Below are 18,200 nucleotides of genomic sequence, written 5' to 3' on the forward strand. Positions count from 1 at the left end.
TTCTGGACAACTTTACACTATGCAACTGTTTCCATGATGCAATGATTATAACCAATAACGCTAACCTGTTGTCATGACAACGCAGAAATCCATACCACGATGCCACGCAAACGCTGTCAGCGTGCATTGCTTACCTAACATGTTGCAGCAGTGTCGCAGACATCTTTGTTCATGTTGCAACGTTAAAACGTTCAGTTAAAGACTGTTGTTGCTTTCATCGACAATATGCATTTGTCTTTTCATGAGTTGGTTGATTTATTCTTCGTAAAGAGTTTCCATCTTTTCGAGAACGACATTGTTTTTACCACATTTTGAATTGTTTCAAACAGTAACAAAAATTAGAACTTACAATATATGCTAAACCATTTATGCCTAGTGGACTTTCCCATCCTTTTAAATTGGATCAATTTATTTCCAAAATTATGGACATATATATTTAATTCGGTATTTATTTAAAGATAAAACGATTCCCTTTATAATAAAAACAAGAATGCACTGTTTATTGAAAAGCGTATTACTAATTTTCATTTAGTCACAAATGCCCTTTTCAAAAGGGTGACAGGCTGTTTTTTCTCAGCATTACAATAGTAAGCACCGACTAAGTGTATAAATAAGGACGCCCCATTTTCTACAGTCGTCCATTAACGACTGATGCACTCAGCGCTTTGATGCTCGCGGTACTGTACAATTCATCATCTCAATCAAGGTAAGACATTCATATTATTGTCTCAACATTGCTCATTGCATCCACTGTATCATACATGAGGAGTGGATATATCAACATATGTTGTTAATCAGGCTACCTAGGCAACGATAAGTGTACTAATTGCTCGAGTGTGAGGATGTTTTGAAGTAACACGCCGTCAATGGTAACGGTAATAAGATACGACGCCGGCTAAATCACATACAAGCGTTGATGGGTTACGGACTCGAGTATTTGTATATTAATTTTTCGCACCACTTTGATGATCAGCACCCATAATTAGTTTATTAGTGTACATGTGTGTGCTATTTGTGCTTTTTCAGCAGTTTTTTTCACAAAATGTATTTGTGTGTGTGTGTGTGTGTGTGTGTGTGTGTGTGTGTGTGTGTGTGTGTGTGTGAGTTTGTAAAACCTACCAACCGGGGAAAATCGTATGAATACACACCAACAAACCGGGGAACACCTACCAACCGGGGAATTCCCCGGTTGGTTTTAGGCGAAAAACTCTAATCTACGTGAATGAAATACCAAACTGTCAATTTAAATTAGAAATCCAACGCCTTCCCCGATTAGCGGGTTTGTGGCATGCACAAAATATACACAAATCTTGACCATATTACAATCGAGTGTGTATCCAGGCTTATAACAGTTCCCCGGTTGCGCTGTTTAAAAATCATACACTCGGTATTTATATCATTTAGTGAAAGTCAGTTGGAAAAATGGAGTTTCGAGCGAACAAACGCATTAAACTAAGGTAAGTTTTTTAATTATGTTTATAATTTTTAATTACTAGTAAAAAGCGCTTTTATGTAAACGTTAAAGTAATACTGAAAGACGAATTCTAAAGATCGATTTATATAAATATCATTTGATTACAAAGCTTGTTTTACGGTACATATTTCAAGAATATATTTTATAAATATACATTAAACAGAGTAGAGCTCTAGGCAGTTTTTAGCTCGACTATATATATATAGTGGAGCTATCCTACTCACCCCGGCGTCGGCGTTAGCATGAGCGTTAGCGTGAGCGTTGGAATGTTAAAGTTTGCGTACCACCTCAAATATTGTCTATGTCCCTTGACATATTGCTTTTATATTTTGCATACTTCTTTACCAACATGACCCCAATCTATAAACAAGAGCAGACAACTGTAACAATCTTGTAAGAATCATGGTCACTTTTTTCCACTTAAAATATGCATATTATTGATAAATCTTTGTGAAAGTTTACGTACCACGTCAAATATTTTCTATGTCCCTTGACATATTGCTTTTATATTTTGCATACTTCTTTACCAACATGACCCCAATCTATAAACAAGAGCAGACAACTGTAACAAGCATTTTGTAAGAATTATGGCCCCGTTTTTCCACTTAAAATATGCATATTATTGATAAATCTTTGTTAAAGTTTACGTACCACCTCAAATATGTTCTATGTCCCTTGACATATTGCTTTTATATTTTGCATACTTCTTTACCAACATGACCCCAATCTATAAACAAGAGCAGACTACTGTAAACAACATTTTGTAAGAATTATGGCTCCTTAGTGATTTTGTTATAACTACACATGCCTAAATACATATTATGTATATCATGAAATTAATGTAATTTGTGTACAAGGAATTAATGTCAATGTGTTGTACTAAATGTTTTTATGAATAACGAACTTTTTAACTCTGACTAGATTATGTGTTATACCATTTTTTATTGTTGTTGTGAATAGGCAACACAATGACTACTAGATCTACGGACAGCCAGGAACCAGGACAAACAACATCCGTACACACGGAAGAAGTCGATGAGACGGTTTGTAATATTTCACTATGTCGAAGCTACTAAGGCGTATTTTCTGGTTTGGTTTAGTCTTCAGTGAAATAGGCGTAATTTTGCCTTAAATTATATTGTGCCAATATTTATTCCGGGTGATGCTAATTGGTATTTGGGCTTAACATAACACGTACGTCGATGATCATTATATTAACATGTTATGCGAATTTTAAAAGAATAAAATATTGTTTACCAGTTGTAGTGACTTTGAACTACTTGTCTTTCAAAATCTTCATATACACAAAGAATTTAGAATTTACACCTGTCAATGAAACTGGTGCGTATGTGTATTAACCACTGTAGTTTATAAACATCGACTTCATCATAATCACAAAAACGTTATCACGCTTATCCAAGAAGTGTAATATCATTAATTTTTATTTTCAGTGTAAGACTTATACGCTGCCAATTACTGTGTATGAAACTCTGAGACATTAAGAAATTTAACTTGCGTGTTACATATGGTCATTGGTTGATATTTTATCTTAACGACAAAAAAACAATAGCATCTACTCGATATTTTGCTATACGATACATTCTGACATGGGTAAGAAAGGATAGTTCATTTTACACCAACCACCGCACAATACATACAGGATTTACCGTGAACCACAGTCCGTTCACCAGTTCTTTTTTCTTCCAACACATTTGTCCAGAGAAGTACAATACCTTTCATTTAACCGTGCATAAATTTATTCTTATTAGTATCTGTAAAAAAATATTCCTTGTATACTTTTTTGAACTTTGATAACATGTTTGGAACAACCTGGTATATGTTAAGACTTGCATTCAGCCAATCTTTAAACAAGCTTGATACGTTCAAGATAAATAATCAAACATATGTTAAATTTGAAACCGTTTTGTTGAAATTGATCATTTAAATGCAACCTTTAAAAATGTTTTATGGGTGTTTTTCAGTTTGTTATTATGTCGACAAAACAAGTTATCAATCTGTTTCAAATCTTCCCCAATGACAGTGAACGGCAAAAAATAAAACATGTGATGTAAGATAAGCAAAAGTAAACTATTTTGGACGAAGGTGAATTAAACTTGTATTATACCATCGGTTGCAAACATTTACACAAAATTCTCATGTCACTTAGATTTTCTACATCATAATAAAAAGCCACATGAGTGATGATATCAATTGAAAATGCTGCTACTAAAGAATTGCAATTTCAACTGATACTAAGTAACGTGGATGTATGAATCTTACTCTATTATTGTCTTATTGAATTGTGTTGCAGAGTACCGAAACTAAAGAACATAGCGACACTGCACACGAGTACAATTCACAAGATGCAGCAGAAAATATGTTGAACAGTGAATCATCGGATATCGATGTACGTAAACTTATAACGATTTTGTGATTGCAATACAGTACACACATTTAAACATTTTATCTAAGATTATATAAAGTTCCGAATTTTTTCAAGCTCTAGTATCGAACTGTAATTAAGACATGCATTCTGGTAAGTGTTATGTTACACTTACACATTTTTATGGATGTAGTTCACCAACAACAAATTATGATGTTGTGATATTTTCATATTTTTATATGATCTCACACACAGGAAAACAACTTTATTTTACAGGATAGTGACAATGACAAAGACTATATTCCGGAAGAAGGCGATGCATCGTCAGATGAGTCGATAGTTGTCGAACTCATACCAAACATTCAAAGATTTCAAAAGAAGACAGCGTCAACACTACCTCCTGTTGAATCCTTGCAATCTCGTGAACGTGACGAATCATCCGCAGAGGCACACAAAACCAACATCACCATCGCTTAAACAAATAACAGTGAATACAGACATTACGATAAGAGATTTTATTGCATGTTTTGCGAAAAGGCTCAAACAAAACTAAAAAAAACATTTGCTTTCGCAGCATAAAGATGGGCAAGATGTGAAAGATCTATTAAATACGGAAAATTCAGCAGAAAATAAAAAAATGTATGATAAAATAAGGAACGTTGGGAACCATCTCCATAATGTTTAAGTATTGTGAGATGGCCAAGGACAGCTGTTTGTGTCATACAGACAACGTCACAATCAACGCGTAGCTGCAGACGAGTATGGACCTTGTCCTTACTGTTACGGGTATTACCCGAAGAAAATCCTGTGGAGGCACACTCAAAAATTTAAGTTTACAAATGCGGCGGGATCAAGAAAACGACTCGCTTTAGAGAGCAGCCTGCTATTACCAAAATCAAAAGAAGGAAGCACTATTTTAAGACGAGAAATCGAGTCCATGAGAAACGACGAAATAAGTCGCAAAGTCAAAAGTGATAATACAATCCTTGCATTCGGTGAAAAACTCTGTACAAAAAGGGGCCATGATGAAGAGCAACACAATTATATTAGACAGAAGTTAAGAGAAGTTAGATTGCTGAAAGACATGCGATCTTGTTCAGGCAATGTTGAAAAGTCTTTGGAGAATTTCATGTATCCCGATGCTTTCAAATTTATTACACAATCTTGCAAAAACGTTGCAGGCTTCGACGGAAACACCAATACTTATGCTACACCATCATTAGCCTTACAGATTGGCACGCTTCAGAAATGTCTAAAAATTCTAATTTCGAAAGGAATCGAAACAAACAACCAGGATCTGCAAACAAGGGCTGAGGAGCTTTCCAAACTATTTCAAATTAATTGGACGGATGACGTGTCTTCCAATGCCTTAAGAACACTTCATGAGGCTAAGCAGAACAGTCAGAAAGAACTGTTGCCATTGGCAAATGATGTCAAAGTAATGTCTGAATACTTACGACATAAAGCAGAAACACATGCAAATACCTTACAAGAATCAGCAAGTAATTGCGAGAAAAGGCAAGCATGGCATAAGTTGTCTGAAAGCTGCTTGTGTTTAATCGAAACGATCAGGCGATGTGTCAAAAATGACAGTCGAAGAATATTAAAAAAACAAATCGACAAATGACGATGGAGAATTAGATGGATGTTTAACAAAACTGGAAAAAAACCTGTGCCGTTATTTTTACCGTACAGAGATTATTGCAAAACGAGGTCGAAATAGCTGCAGTACTGTTTCCAAGACAGGTGAAAGAAAATATCGACCTGCTCATACGCAGCAGAAATTCTCTAACAAACTGTTTAAATAGTAAATATCTTTTCCCAACAAAATCTGCATCATCGCCTATTCGTGGGACAGATGTATTACGTTCAATTGCAATTGACTGTGGAGCTGAACATCCGAAAAGGCTTCGTTCTACAAAGTTAAGGAAACATATTGCCACAATGACTCAGCTTTTTAACTTGTCTGAAAATGAAATAGACATTCTAGCTAAATTTCTTGGTCACGACATTCGGGTACATAGAGAATTCTACAGATTACCAGATGGAACCATGCAGGTTGCCAAAGTCAGCAAGCTGCTTATGATGATGGAAAGTGGACAAATTACCAGAAATTCTGTCAATTTGCTAGACGATATTGATGTGGACGACGAATGTATTGTAGGTATGTCGCATTTTTAGTGTTAAATTCATACAGTAAACATAATGTTAATAATGGGCTCATTACCGAACTTGATTATCTGAAGTGATAAAAAGAATTACAAACATTTTCTGAAATATACTTGTCTTATGCAAGGTAATTCTTTTTTATCGGAGACGACCAGGTAAGGCGGAATTTAAAGTCTACACTCATTTTGTGCTCAGTAAGGTTTACATTGGCTACCTCTAATTTTTCAATTTCAATGCACTAACTGCATATTTATTTGGTGTGCTTCGGTTGTTTCCATCATTGTTATATTATAAACTATATATAATGTTTGATCTTGTGATTTACACGAAAGATGAACAATATTCTTCTGAATTATCAGAAAATGAAAATACTGAAGACCTTGAAACTCTGCTTCCCAGCACCAGTCAACCAAAAATAACAGACAAAGGTATGCATACACATGTGAATGCATTTAAGTTATGTATCTCCAAGTTTCTTATGTTTCTTAGAACATGATTGGCTTACATGTAATTGTTTGATTCATTAGGCAAAATAATGTTTCCAAATTTGTCGTGTGACATCGATTTCATTATCAGGTGCCGTAAGTACCTGGACGCTTTTGTCGTAATTTTGCTATGAAAAATTGTACTGAAGTATATATATTTAATATGGATATCTTACACATGGCAGTTAGCGACGTCATATGGTGTTTTATTATCCATGTACAGAAAAGGGTACTTCAAATACCAGAAGAACAAAACAAGCAGCCAAAAAGCAACGGAGTGAAGACGAAAACAGGAGCTGTTCACAGACACTTAGATCGTTTTTTGATAATTGGTAAATTACCAGGGAAAAAATCATTACTTGCATGTATTGAAAGTGAGAATGACCTTCACAACAGAAGTTGGAAAAATGTCAAAGACTTTTGCATAAATTTAATTGAAACAAAAAAGCGACGGGGACTTTTAACTTAAAAAAATATAACTCATATAATGCACATTTAGGAGAATACGTTAAAGGATGAAGTTGCCACATGTGTTTTGTGTGTTTTCTTGTTCTATATACTCTTTTCGAAAACGATATATGTGTGCTTATTGTATTTGAATGTTTTATTAATACGGTTCAGTCAAACACGATATTTGTTCATAATCATATCGCCGAACCAATTAGGATTGGTATATAGTTCGGCCAAAGAGTGTTTCTTTGTACTTTCAATTACGAGTTTCTACGAGTTACTCACTATACAAGTTATTTTTTACCCCAAACTTGGTGAATATGAATGAATATAGCAAACATGATAGCAAATCAATCTAGAAGGCTAAACGTTCAGAGAAGGCACAAAAAAATTCAGTCGGATAAATGGAAACAAACATTTTGTTCAAGCATAACAAACAAACACTTTTAGATATAATAAGATAAATGTAAATAACATAAAAAAACTACTGCTAAACTACTACTACAATGTGAAGAATACAAATGAATATTTTGTCAATTTTACAAAATTTGTTTTGAATGACAGGTGTCTGACTTGCAGTTGAGTACTTAATAGTTATTTTAAAGTAAAATTTTACCAATATGTAAATTATTGCGTAAATATCGCACTAGAATTGATTAAATAGTTGTTAAATATTACAATAATTTCCTACACAGACTTTTGTGCATTTGTTTTGCGTGTAGATATTCACATTAACTATCAATTCACATATTTGCTTTGTGTATATAATTGGTATGTTCAGTATTGAGTCACACTGTTATAATTTCCCTGTTGGTACATATTATTTTAAGTTGGCACCAACAAGGGTCTAACAATTGATTCAAATGTGCACTCCCCAGTAAGTATATAAACTATAATGTAAATGATGCAAAATAATATTAAACTACGTGTTTGATAAGTGTTTGCTTTGGTACATATTTAATTATTAGTGTTTTTATAAAATGATAATGCTGTCAAAGTCAGCGGTGATTATACGTGTATAACAACATTAATTATAACTTTTATATTGTTTTCAACAAATAATATATGGTTGACACATCGGCATAAATTTTCAGTGCTTAAAATACACTCTTTCTATCATATTTTATGCAAAAATTAGGTACACAAGTTGGTTTACATAAAGGTAGTTTGAACAAAATACGTGAATTCAAATCTTAAAAAAGGTGTTTGGTTTGCAATGGAAAACTAAGCGATTCCAGTGACTATTTTCCTTAAAATATAATCTGTTATTTCGACAGGTAGAATTTAATGTAAGTTCATTATTAACGTTAACCCGTTTTTGGCATTCTCTACTCAAACAAGTACATACATACTGTATATTTTTAATACAGCACATGCGTAATGGTATCACAGTTGTAGAATTGGAATTCATATATTATAACAATAAATACTGATCATTATTCAGATTGACCTACCGCCGTAGACTAAGTCACTGGCGCATCAAAATGCATTGTTAGCAAGTCGCTTTGCTAGTTTACTAAACTATTTTGTTTCTCAGGCCTCGCCACATTCGTTGTGAAACGTTCATGATTGTTTAAAGCTACAGATTTTATTATTTTTGAAAATGCAATAAATGTATTTAAGACAATTTAAGTGAAGTGGAAGTTGCCATGCGTGTGAATGAATTTTCTGATGTTTACCTGTTTCAGGGGATTAAATGCATGAGTTATTTTATAATGTCAGAGTAAGGACAAAGTAAATTTACACTTCTCAATCTACATGCTTATGGGCAGTTCTACTTTTAGGATAAAAAACTTCATAGTACGTGAACATCGTGAATATTTTTTTCTGATGGAAAAAAGGAATTAAACAAATAAGCCGCCTCCCCCTCTCCTTCATTCGGTTTGACAAATAGCGTGGCCTAAAACAAAAAACATTATTTTTTAGTTTTAAGAACGAATTGTATTCATTTGTTGATTAATTCACCATGATTGTTATGGTATAATGCAGCACTTGCATGTTTGTAGTCGGCTTATAGCTAATAAAGTCATAAATGTATTGTTTGATTTGCGTTATGTCTCGTATGCTTATTTTGATGTGAATAATATTTGAGTCAATCAAATGAGGCATTTTTGCAGAACTTATATAAGGTCATATAATAAACATATTTAATTTAAATATTGTTTCATACATATTCTTTTCAATTTTTGTACTAACTTAAATATTATCCATGAACGTGCACGCCATTGTCCTATCAACAACGGTACCATGATTACACACAATTACCCCTGTTGGTAAACGCAAGTTCCCCGTTGGACATTATTGAAGTTCCACAGGGATAGCGCGCTTAAGTTCCTCTCTTGGTTAACACAATTCCCCTGTTGGCACACATTAAAGTTCCACGGTTGGTACGCACATAGTACCCCTGTTGGTATACACCGTTCCCCAGTTGGAACACATTGAAGTGCCACAGTTGGAACGCACTAAGTTCCCCTGTTGGTATACACCATTCCCCTGTTGGTACACATTGATGTTCCACAGTTGGTACGCACTTAGTACCCCTGTTGGTATACACCGTTCCCCAGTTGGTACACATCGCAGTTCCTCATTTGGTACGCACATAATTCCCCGGTGTGCATGTAAAATTTTCTTTGATTTATTACCCTATTTATCATAATTGTTATGTCAAAATCGTATTTTAGGTTCGAAACTTGTCTGTTTTTTATCACTTTCAGCTTTCTAGAATATGTGGAAATGGTGGTCCCCGGTTGGTAGGTTTAGAACACATTTCCCCGGTTGGAAGGTTTTACAAGTATGTGTGTGTGTGTGTGTGTGTGTGTGTGTGTGTGTGTGTGTGTGTGTGTGTGTGTGTGTGTGTGTGTGTGTGTGTGTGTGTGTGTGTGTGTGTGTGTGTGTGTGTGTGTGTGTGTGTGTGTGTGTGTGGAATATGAAATGTATTATAAATAGATTAAACAAAAAATAACTAGAACTATCAGTCACTGTCGAGCCTAAAATACCCCCCACCGCATGCCACTGTGTCAGAGGGCATTGATAGCTCATTTTTAAGGACTGGATTCCAAACAATTGAAGCTTTCTACCTATTATTAAGTTTCATCGTCATACCTCATAGTATGAGTCGTGTTTAAAGAATACTTGGCATAATGCATGTGCGTAAAGTGTCGTCCCAGATTAGCCTGTGCAATCTGCACAGGCTTATCTGGGACGACACTTTCCGCTTTTATGACATTTTTCGTTTAAATGAAGTCTTTTCTTAGCAAAAATCCAATTTACGTAAAGTGTCGTCCCTGATTAGCCTGTGCGGACTGCACGGGCTAATCTGGTGCGACACTTTATGCACATGCATTGTGCCCAGTTTTCTCAGAACAAGACTCGTATAGTCAAGATATGCCCAGAACAACACTTCAGAATCAGAATAAACGTTCACGAGGGCAATAACTGCGAAGTGATGAAAGTTGACACCTCAATTATGGCATGCTGTTGTAACAAGTCTAAGTTGAACAGGGGCATAACTTTTGTGATTGTGAACTAAATATGATTCATATTGAGCATACAAAACTTCATTAATTGCAAGTCTGAATGGTGTACGTTGAACAAAAAAATAAAAGAGAACGCGTGCGGACAAATTTTGGTTTACAGAGAGACAGACAGACAGACAGTCACAAAGATTTACATACGGTCATGACGATTCCAGTATGTCCCCTTTAATACTTAACGGGCTGTTAAATGGATGTAGTAATATTCTTATTTGAATTCTGAATGTTTTCATCATCATTATATTAAGCAGTGTAATTGAATGGAAAAGACAAACGCCATAATAAACTTAAAATCAATCTTAGCTTAATTCATCAAGAATTTAGAAATAACTGGTGTATAGTATACAACCGAAAATCTACTCTCAGAAATGAATGCTCTGTCGCAAATAAGATTGGAGGAAACAGAATTCAAAATTAGTTAGTCGATGGTTTTTGTTCCCGATTATCCCAGTTACGAGAACCTATTAGGTCCCAAGGGACTAGTAAATCCAATCTCCGACTGTTGCGACATCGGTTCCATTTTCTCCAAATATTTTAAGACCGCTGCGTCCTTACAGAAGATGATGAAGCTTTCCTTCGAGACAAGATCATGGCATATGTCTATTGAAGTTACAGAGTTATGGGCCTTTTACTTTCAAGAGGACTGTCAATATGAACATGTGCAAAACATTTATAAGCTATGTAAACGACGAAATATCGTATGCGCGGCAAGGCTGGAGTTGTGGGTCCCATAAATCGAACTCCCATGAGGGACGATAAATGGATGCACCTCGTAACGAATATTTTCAGCGAAGAAATGCCGTCTGTGCTTAATTAAGCCAAATCCAATATCCACGGAATGCTACATTAAGATTGTCTTTAATGAGCTATTTTCCCATCAATTAGCTACGAAACAAGAGGATAAAATCAATAGCCATCTTACATTAGATATAAAACAATAAAACACGTACATTACTAATGAGAAGAATGTATAAACCGAAAAGCTTTGTCGAGGAGCGCCTCATGTCTTTGTTAAAACCTATAAAACAGATCTCTTCTGATAATCTGATAAAGGTTCAATTAAGCCGCTCTCTGGGAAAACTGGACTTAATTTATGTGCGTATAAAGTGTGGTGCCAGATTAGCCTGTGCAGTCAGGAACGACAATTTCCGCTATTATGGAATTTTACATTTAATTGAAGTCTCTTCTAAACGAAACCTCTGTATAGGGGGACAGTGCCGTTCCTTATTAGTCTGTACGGATGACATTTTACTCATATCAATCAAACCCGGTTTTCCAAGAGGCTGTATACGGACATGTCTATACCATAGGGTGACAAAGCCTTTTTTCGGAAAGCATATATATATGAATATATCCCATAAAGCAACGCACGCTTTTAAGATACAATAAAAATAGCATGGTACTGTTAAGTGATAACATGATTTTGCAAACCGTTTTATCGTAATGCAGTTCTATATTCAGAACATGCACGTCATAAGATCAAAGTTGTCAGATAATTATTTTGATAAAATTCTTGCTTTTCAGATACTGATGACGTGAGGACCTCAGTGCGATCATCATCGAATGCTAACGTTTTGATATTTGCGATATCAGATTCGCGTTGTCAGATTAACGAGCCGCGCTTTTGGAAATCGGGACTTAATGCATTTCGTATAGTGTCGTCAGCATGTACAATCCGAATGACACTTTCTGTCTCATCTGGATTGCACGAAGAGACTTTCTCTAAAACAATAATACCATAAAAGCGGAAAGTGTCTTCCCTGATTAGTCCGTGCCGACTTCGTACGCACGTGCATTAAGCCCCCTTTTCCCAGAGCGATACTCATGTATTGTTCGGCAAGACGCGGCCGACAAGATGTGGCTCTTATCAATACTGTTCCAAAGACATGACATAAAAGAATTTGCCATACCACGACATTGAAAACAATGGACTTCAATTTCAGTTATGAAATAAAGTATAATGTACCGTCTGTGGTAACTTTGCATACGAATTGTATACCTTCGTGTGACATGACTATTGATTTGCACAATCGCATGGCATATTGTTCTTGTTCAGTACCACATCATTTTCGTATGCCAATTTAAGAAACGTTAGTTAAATAGTATGGAACGCCAAAACCGCCTTTTGATAAAAGAAACTGATATGTTTGATTAATTGCCATTTAGTAAAGTACAGCAGGCATTTTTATGTGTCCAGTTTTAATTCTGTTCAATCAAATTTGATTAAGATTTAGTCAAGTAAGTTTCTGTGGTGTCGAATGTATTGATGCGTTGTAAATTTGACATTATGATGGGTGAAGATGGCTTTGTGGTCTGTTACTATTGAATCGAATTGGCATAATGTTGCGTCAAATTGACATGTAATTTAGTCTAGTTGGCATAAAGTTGAGTCTATGTCACATGAGATATACATGTGTAGTTAAGTAAGCGTTTTGTTCACGACAGACGATCAGCCATTGTATGCCTTCTTCATCGTTGGATCAATTATTTCCAAAATAAGGGGTGTCAAGTATATTTATTTCTATATTTAGAATATTCCATAAAGAAATTCATTTAAGCAAACAGCGCAGACCCTGATGAGACGCCGCATTATGCGGCGTCTCATCTGGGTCTACGCTGTTTGCAATGTCCTTTTTTCAGGACGCTTTGCATAAATGGGTTAACTTAATATGATGCAAACTTAACCTAACTGAATGTAAACTTGACTTTTCAATACAAATTCCTTTACTCCGACTTTTGCCTACAACTCGTCATTAAATAATAGCGAATTTACTCGTTCATCTCAATTTTAATAATTTAATCGGTTAATGAGAATGATAGGCACACATAAGCATAATTGTACAATCAAGCGTTCTATATTTACAAAAATATTACTCATATATTTAAAGACACACTTCTATGTTAAAACAAATGATGTTCCCAAACAAACACATTCACAGCTGTAGACAAACAATTGTCATGATAATAAATCAAATTAATAATTTCACAGTACCTTAAGCTTTCTGCAACCTCCCAATTTAGATGTTAGCGACTCAAAGTCAAGGCGTCCTACTAATTAGATACACGGTTTCACGCGATTAACCAGCGGCGATTTATCAGATAAACTAATCACTGCTAGTACACGATTGTTCCTATTACAGTTTTTTTCAATATCAATTCCATGTCCCCACATTCATGTGAATTGTACAACCATTATGATAAAGTGCTGACTGTGCGGGTATAGAATAGTTGTGCTATCGGTTTAAAGGTAAAGTATCTTTTTGTAATTTTTTGGTATCATTTTATAATCTAATTAGAGTATTATCGTTTTGTTTTCTTTCCCTTTTTATATCATTAATGACTTAATGAACTGTACGTTCGTGATATATAACAATTTAGTGTATTTTGGGAAATACAAACTGCATTTGTGTAATTGAAAATGTTGAAACATATCTCACTTAATACATAATTGTATTCCTCTATTGGTTATTAAGGAGACGTATTCACAGATTTTCGCGTTTCTTAAGTTCTTTATTAAATGCATTTACTCAATAGATGTCAACATCTGAACTAACAACTAAATTATAATAAAATGAACAAACTTTAAGAAATAAAAATGATATAAAACATTCTATACAGCGTGGGCTCAGTCAGAAACACTAGGTCAAGAAGCTCTCGTCTTAACAATTCGGTCACTCGGGATATTAACCCATTAATGCCTAATGGACTCTCACATCCTTCTAAATTGGAACAATTTATTTCCAAAATTAGGGATGTCAAGTATATTTATTTCTATATTTAGAATATTTTTTACAGAAATTCCTTTTAGCAAACAGCGCAGACCCTGATAAGACGCCGCATCATGCGGCGTCTCATCTGGGTCTACGCTGTTTGACAAGGCCTTTTTTCTAGACGCTAGACATAAATGGGATAAATATTTAAATGCTTTTGATACTTAACATAAGCGATGGACGTTTTGCCACAAAATAAAACAAAAACAACATAAATACTCCAAATTGTACAAAAACATTTCGAATTATCAAGTCAGTCATCGTTCGTCATGTTTTATAATGTATCAATTGCAAATAACGAATACTCCTTAGCAACAATGTATTTGAGAACGAGCCTACGTTATTAGTGATATTTTAATCAATCTTTGATGTGCAGTGTTCTTAAATATTATTGTGTTTTTTATTAGTGGCAAAATGTTTAAAACAAAGTACGGTAATCTGTGAACACGTCCCTTTAATTACAAAAAAGAACAGTTTAATTACAATTAAATTGAATTGCACCGGGTTGTCAATACTTGAAATCTGACCGCACAATGATCAATGCAGTCCAAGACAAAGGCTAAACACGATCAATTTTCTGAATTAAACGTCATGTTCTTTTGAGCCGTAGATCAGAATGTCATGCATCTGGGGCGCCATAAAACGTATTTTCAAAGGGCTGCTACTTAAATAAAGTTAATATTGATTACAAAATGATAATCGAGTTTCCTACATTTTGACAAAGAACACAATTATTATTATAAAACTACTACACAGACGACGAGAAATCGTTTGACCCAGTGTTAAGAAGAAACTGTGCTAAGATGCATGGCTATTTTACGCTCGTTGTTTAATTTCAACACATTAAAAAACAAATTAGTAATTTGAGCCCAGGTTTCAAACAAGTGGGATGAATGCATACGAGTAGTAAAGAGTCGTGCAACTTGAGCCTTTGTAGTCCGCACAGGATAATCAAGGAATTTACTTTTTGACTTGATTGGATCTATTTTAGGACAAACGTTCTTTAAAATGAAACATTCCATAAAAAAGCGTTAATTGTCGTCCCTGGTGTGCGGACTGCAGAAGCTTATAATGGACGACACTTTTTGCATTAAGCCCAGTTTTCCCAAGACGAGGCTCATTTATTGGCCAATCATGACATTTCATCGAACGTGTTTTTCTTAATGTACTCATTACATACTATTATGCATCAATTTACGGAGCTAGCATAGTTTAAACATGCGTCGATTGTTAAGCACCAAAATAAACTTAAATATTCAAATAGGGATACATATCATGATATTACCAGGGTAGTGAATATGCATCTCACGTTTGTATTGTTTAAATGAACCATGCATGTGAGGTTTGCCCCTTTAATGAATATCTGGCGTGGTCTATGAACTGTGATTATCAATTGTTTAACATTGACTGGATTGTAAAGAGTCAGCTAGAAAGAACGGCATGTACAAAGTTTTGATCAAACTGGATATCTGTGGCTATTACTGGATCTTATTGTTTCAATAACTATTAATATATTATCTTCATTATCGTCAATGAAGTAGTTTATCTAGTTAATCTTACATTTGTTATCAAATATGACTTGAGCATTTGTGTAGCACGCTGTTTTACATTTCTATGAAGTAAAGGCTAAATCACGTAATTAATTAACCTATTTTATTAACTAGTCAAATCAGTGTACATCATGAACATATACGAGAAACGTGAGACTCCTTAACGCACTGCATATAAATCCATTGATAGACTACATTTATTTGTTTGGAGTTTATTAATTTATAATTTGACATAACATGATTTTAAAACTCAAAATTCAACCTTATGCACATTAAAATTCAACATCTCAAAACCGGATAAAACATTTGTTCTGCCGTTTGCCATATTCCTGTACAAACAGAAACATTTTTTAGACTACCAGTATTAAGTAATATTTAACCCTCGTTGATCTGACTAAGGAAACTCGGAAGCGAAAGGTTAAGAACTGTCGCCTTGTTCTATTTTAGAATCTGTTAAACCACGTTGACATTTCCACTTCTATTAAAACGGATGTAACCCTAGACACAATACATTCCGATGTCATTTTCTGATAATTCCACAGTTGTCAAACATCTGAGCCGCGTTCTTGATAAAATTGATATTAAATGCTTGTGCGTGACTGTTGTCCCAGATGAGCTTGTGCAATCCGCACAGGCTAATCAGGGACGACACTCTGTGCTTCTGTGGTATTTTTTTGTCAACACGATGTCCCTAGTTAGGGAAAATCAAGTCTCACCCAAAAGTGTCGTAATTTATTAGCTGCGCCGACAACACAGGCTACTCTGGGACAACACAGGCTACTCTGGGACAACACAAGCTACTCTGGGACAACACAGGCTACTCTGGCACGACCCATTTCATTTATTCCTTAAACCTCATTTTCCATGCGTAATTCTAATTTATCCCGTGCTGACGGAATTTCTGAGAAATGCGAAAGTCATCGATTACGAGTCTTGTTTCAATAAATAAGCTGAAAACCACATACAAACTCATATTAACTGTATTTTTTATTTTTGTGCACGAAAATTCTCAGAAATATATGTTGTTTGATATTCTATATAAGTGCTCATACAAATAATTTATAGGAAATTGACGTAAGTCTTTGGTCACAATCAGGTAACATTTCAGACGTTTTAACCCATTTATGCCTAGCGTCTAGAAAAAAAGGCCTTGGCAAACAGCATAGACCCAGATGCGACGCCGCATGAATCGGCGTCTCATCAGGGTCTGCGCTGTTTGCTTAAAGGAATTTCTGTAAGAAATATTCTAAATATAGAAATGCATTAACAAAAACATCCTAATTTTGAAATTAATTGATCTAATTTAGAAGGATGAGAGAGTCCACTAGGCATAAATGGGTTAAACCGCATTGTTATTTGTTCGCGCTAAGGTATGTGTCACTATCATCACACAAACATGTTACGTCAAACTACTGGAAAAGGGTAAAGACACAATGACAGAAAATTAAGTTACTAAATCCTTCAAAAGCACTGCTGTCAACTGCTTTTTGTCGATCCATCTATTAACACTTTTCCACTCGGAAGCAAAGTGTAAATAGCTCATAAGTATCATAGGGTTGGAAATGAAACCTTTTAAAAATTGAATATAGCAAGAAAGGTCTTTATTTAAATTAAACTTTTTAAGGGACTGCAAATGGGTACAAATACGTATATAAGTGGTAAAGGGTTAACTGAAGCCACTTGGGACCTCGAGTTTATTGAGTAACGGATACATGCCGAAGTTTTCTTGTCACGAAACCGGGTCAGGTTTATTGCCAACATTAATGGCGTTCAATTACTTTACAGTTATTTTCCATTAGACTATACGTGTATGCCGCTTTTTTGATTGGAAAAATTTGCTTTATATTGACGTTGTTACTCAGCATGCAAATAACCAGGTAATGTATAGAATTATGTACTCCAGGGTACTTAATTATGTACATGTGTAGGAAATTATGTCTGAATATTATTTTATTAGATTGTAATTAACATAAAAGGTTTGGGGAATCAAGCTTTTGATTACAATGATTATAACTTTTATGTACGTAGTAGTGGCATCGAATGCATGCAGACATTATCCGCAATGATAGAAACTAGCTTAAATATCAGAGACACAAGTAAGCTTTTAACGGATCTTTGTTCGTCTATATGAGAAATGCAAACAATGACTAATAAGAAAAAAATCATTTACAACGAAAAAACCTTTAAATCAGAAGCAATAACTTATCTGAATCGATGTTATAATCATCACCATCATCACCATCATTAACAACATCATTATCCTCGTCATCACCAATATATCAATAATCTTATTCGTGATCATCTTTATCGACATTATCATCCAAATATTAATAATTGTATATCTATAATCTTCGTCGTAATTATCATCATCAACAGCATTATCAAA

General features: G+C 34.7%; 2 protein-coding genes across 6 annotated transcripts in view; one reads left to right on the top strand and one right to left on the bottom strand.

The window, feature by feature from the left end:
* Window positions 1–18,200, bottom strand: part of LOC127857620 (sarcoplasmic calcium-binding protein-like) — a 41,118-nt gene that overhangs the window by 20,392 nt on the left and 2,526 nt on the right. The window contains exon 1 of one of the 4 annotated variants that reach the window (XM_052394157.1): window positions 13,487–13,733. The exons of 2 other annotated variants lie outside the window; for them this stretch is intronic. The gene's annotated coding sequence lies outside the window, so the exon portion shown is untranslated. Of the gene's footprint in view, window positions 1–13,486; window positions 13,734–18,200 lie in introns of those variants that run through there. One more of the 4 variants, XM_052394156.1, reaches the window with a different exon arrangement.
* On the top strand, window positions 1,112–7,741 carry LOC127857621 (uncharacterized). Of its 2 annotated transcripts, XR_008038526.1 has the most exons (6): window positions 1,112–1,457; window positions 2,435–2,517; window positions 3,786–3,881; window positions 4,134–6,021; window positions 6,386–6,454; window positions 6,735–7,741. XR_008038526.1 is itself a non-coding variant. In XM_052394160.1 (3 exons), exons 1-3 carry the CDS (start codon window positions 5,802–5,804, stop codon window positions 6,845–6,847), a joined length of 402 nt encoding a protein of 133 aa, XP_052250120.1. In that variant the 5' UTR covers window positions 5,517–5,801; the 3' UTR covers window positions 6,848–7,741. The 2 variants fall into 2 exon arrangements, 1 of the variants encoding a protein (XP_052250120.1); XM_052394160.1 differs by lacking the exons at window positions 1,112–1,457; window positions 2,435–2,517; window positions 3,786–3,881 and having other exon boundaries at window positions 5,517–6,021.

This window comes from Dreissena polymorpha, chromosome 14 (assembly GCF_020536995.1).
Source record: "Dreissena polymorpha isolate Duluth1 chromosome 14, UMN_Dpol_1.0, whole genome shotgun sequence".
Lineage (NCBI taxonomy): Eukaryota > Metazoa > Mollusca > Bivalvia > Myida > Dreissenidae > Dreissena > Dreissena polymorpha.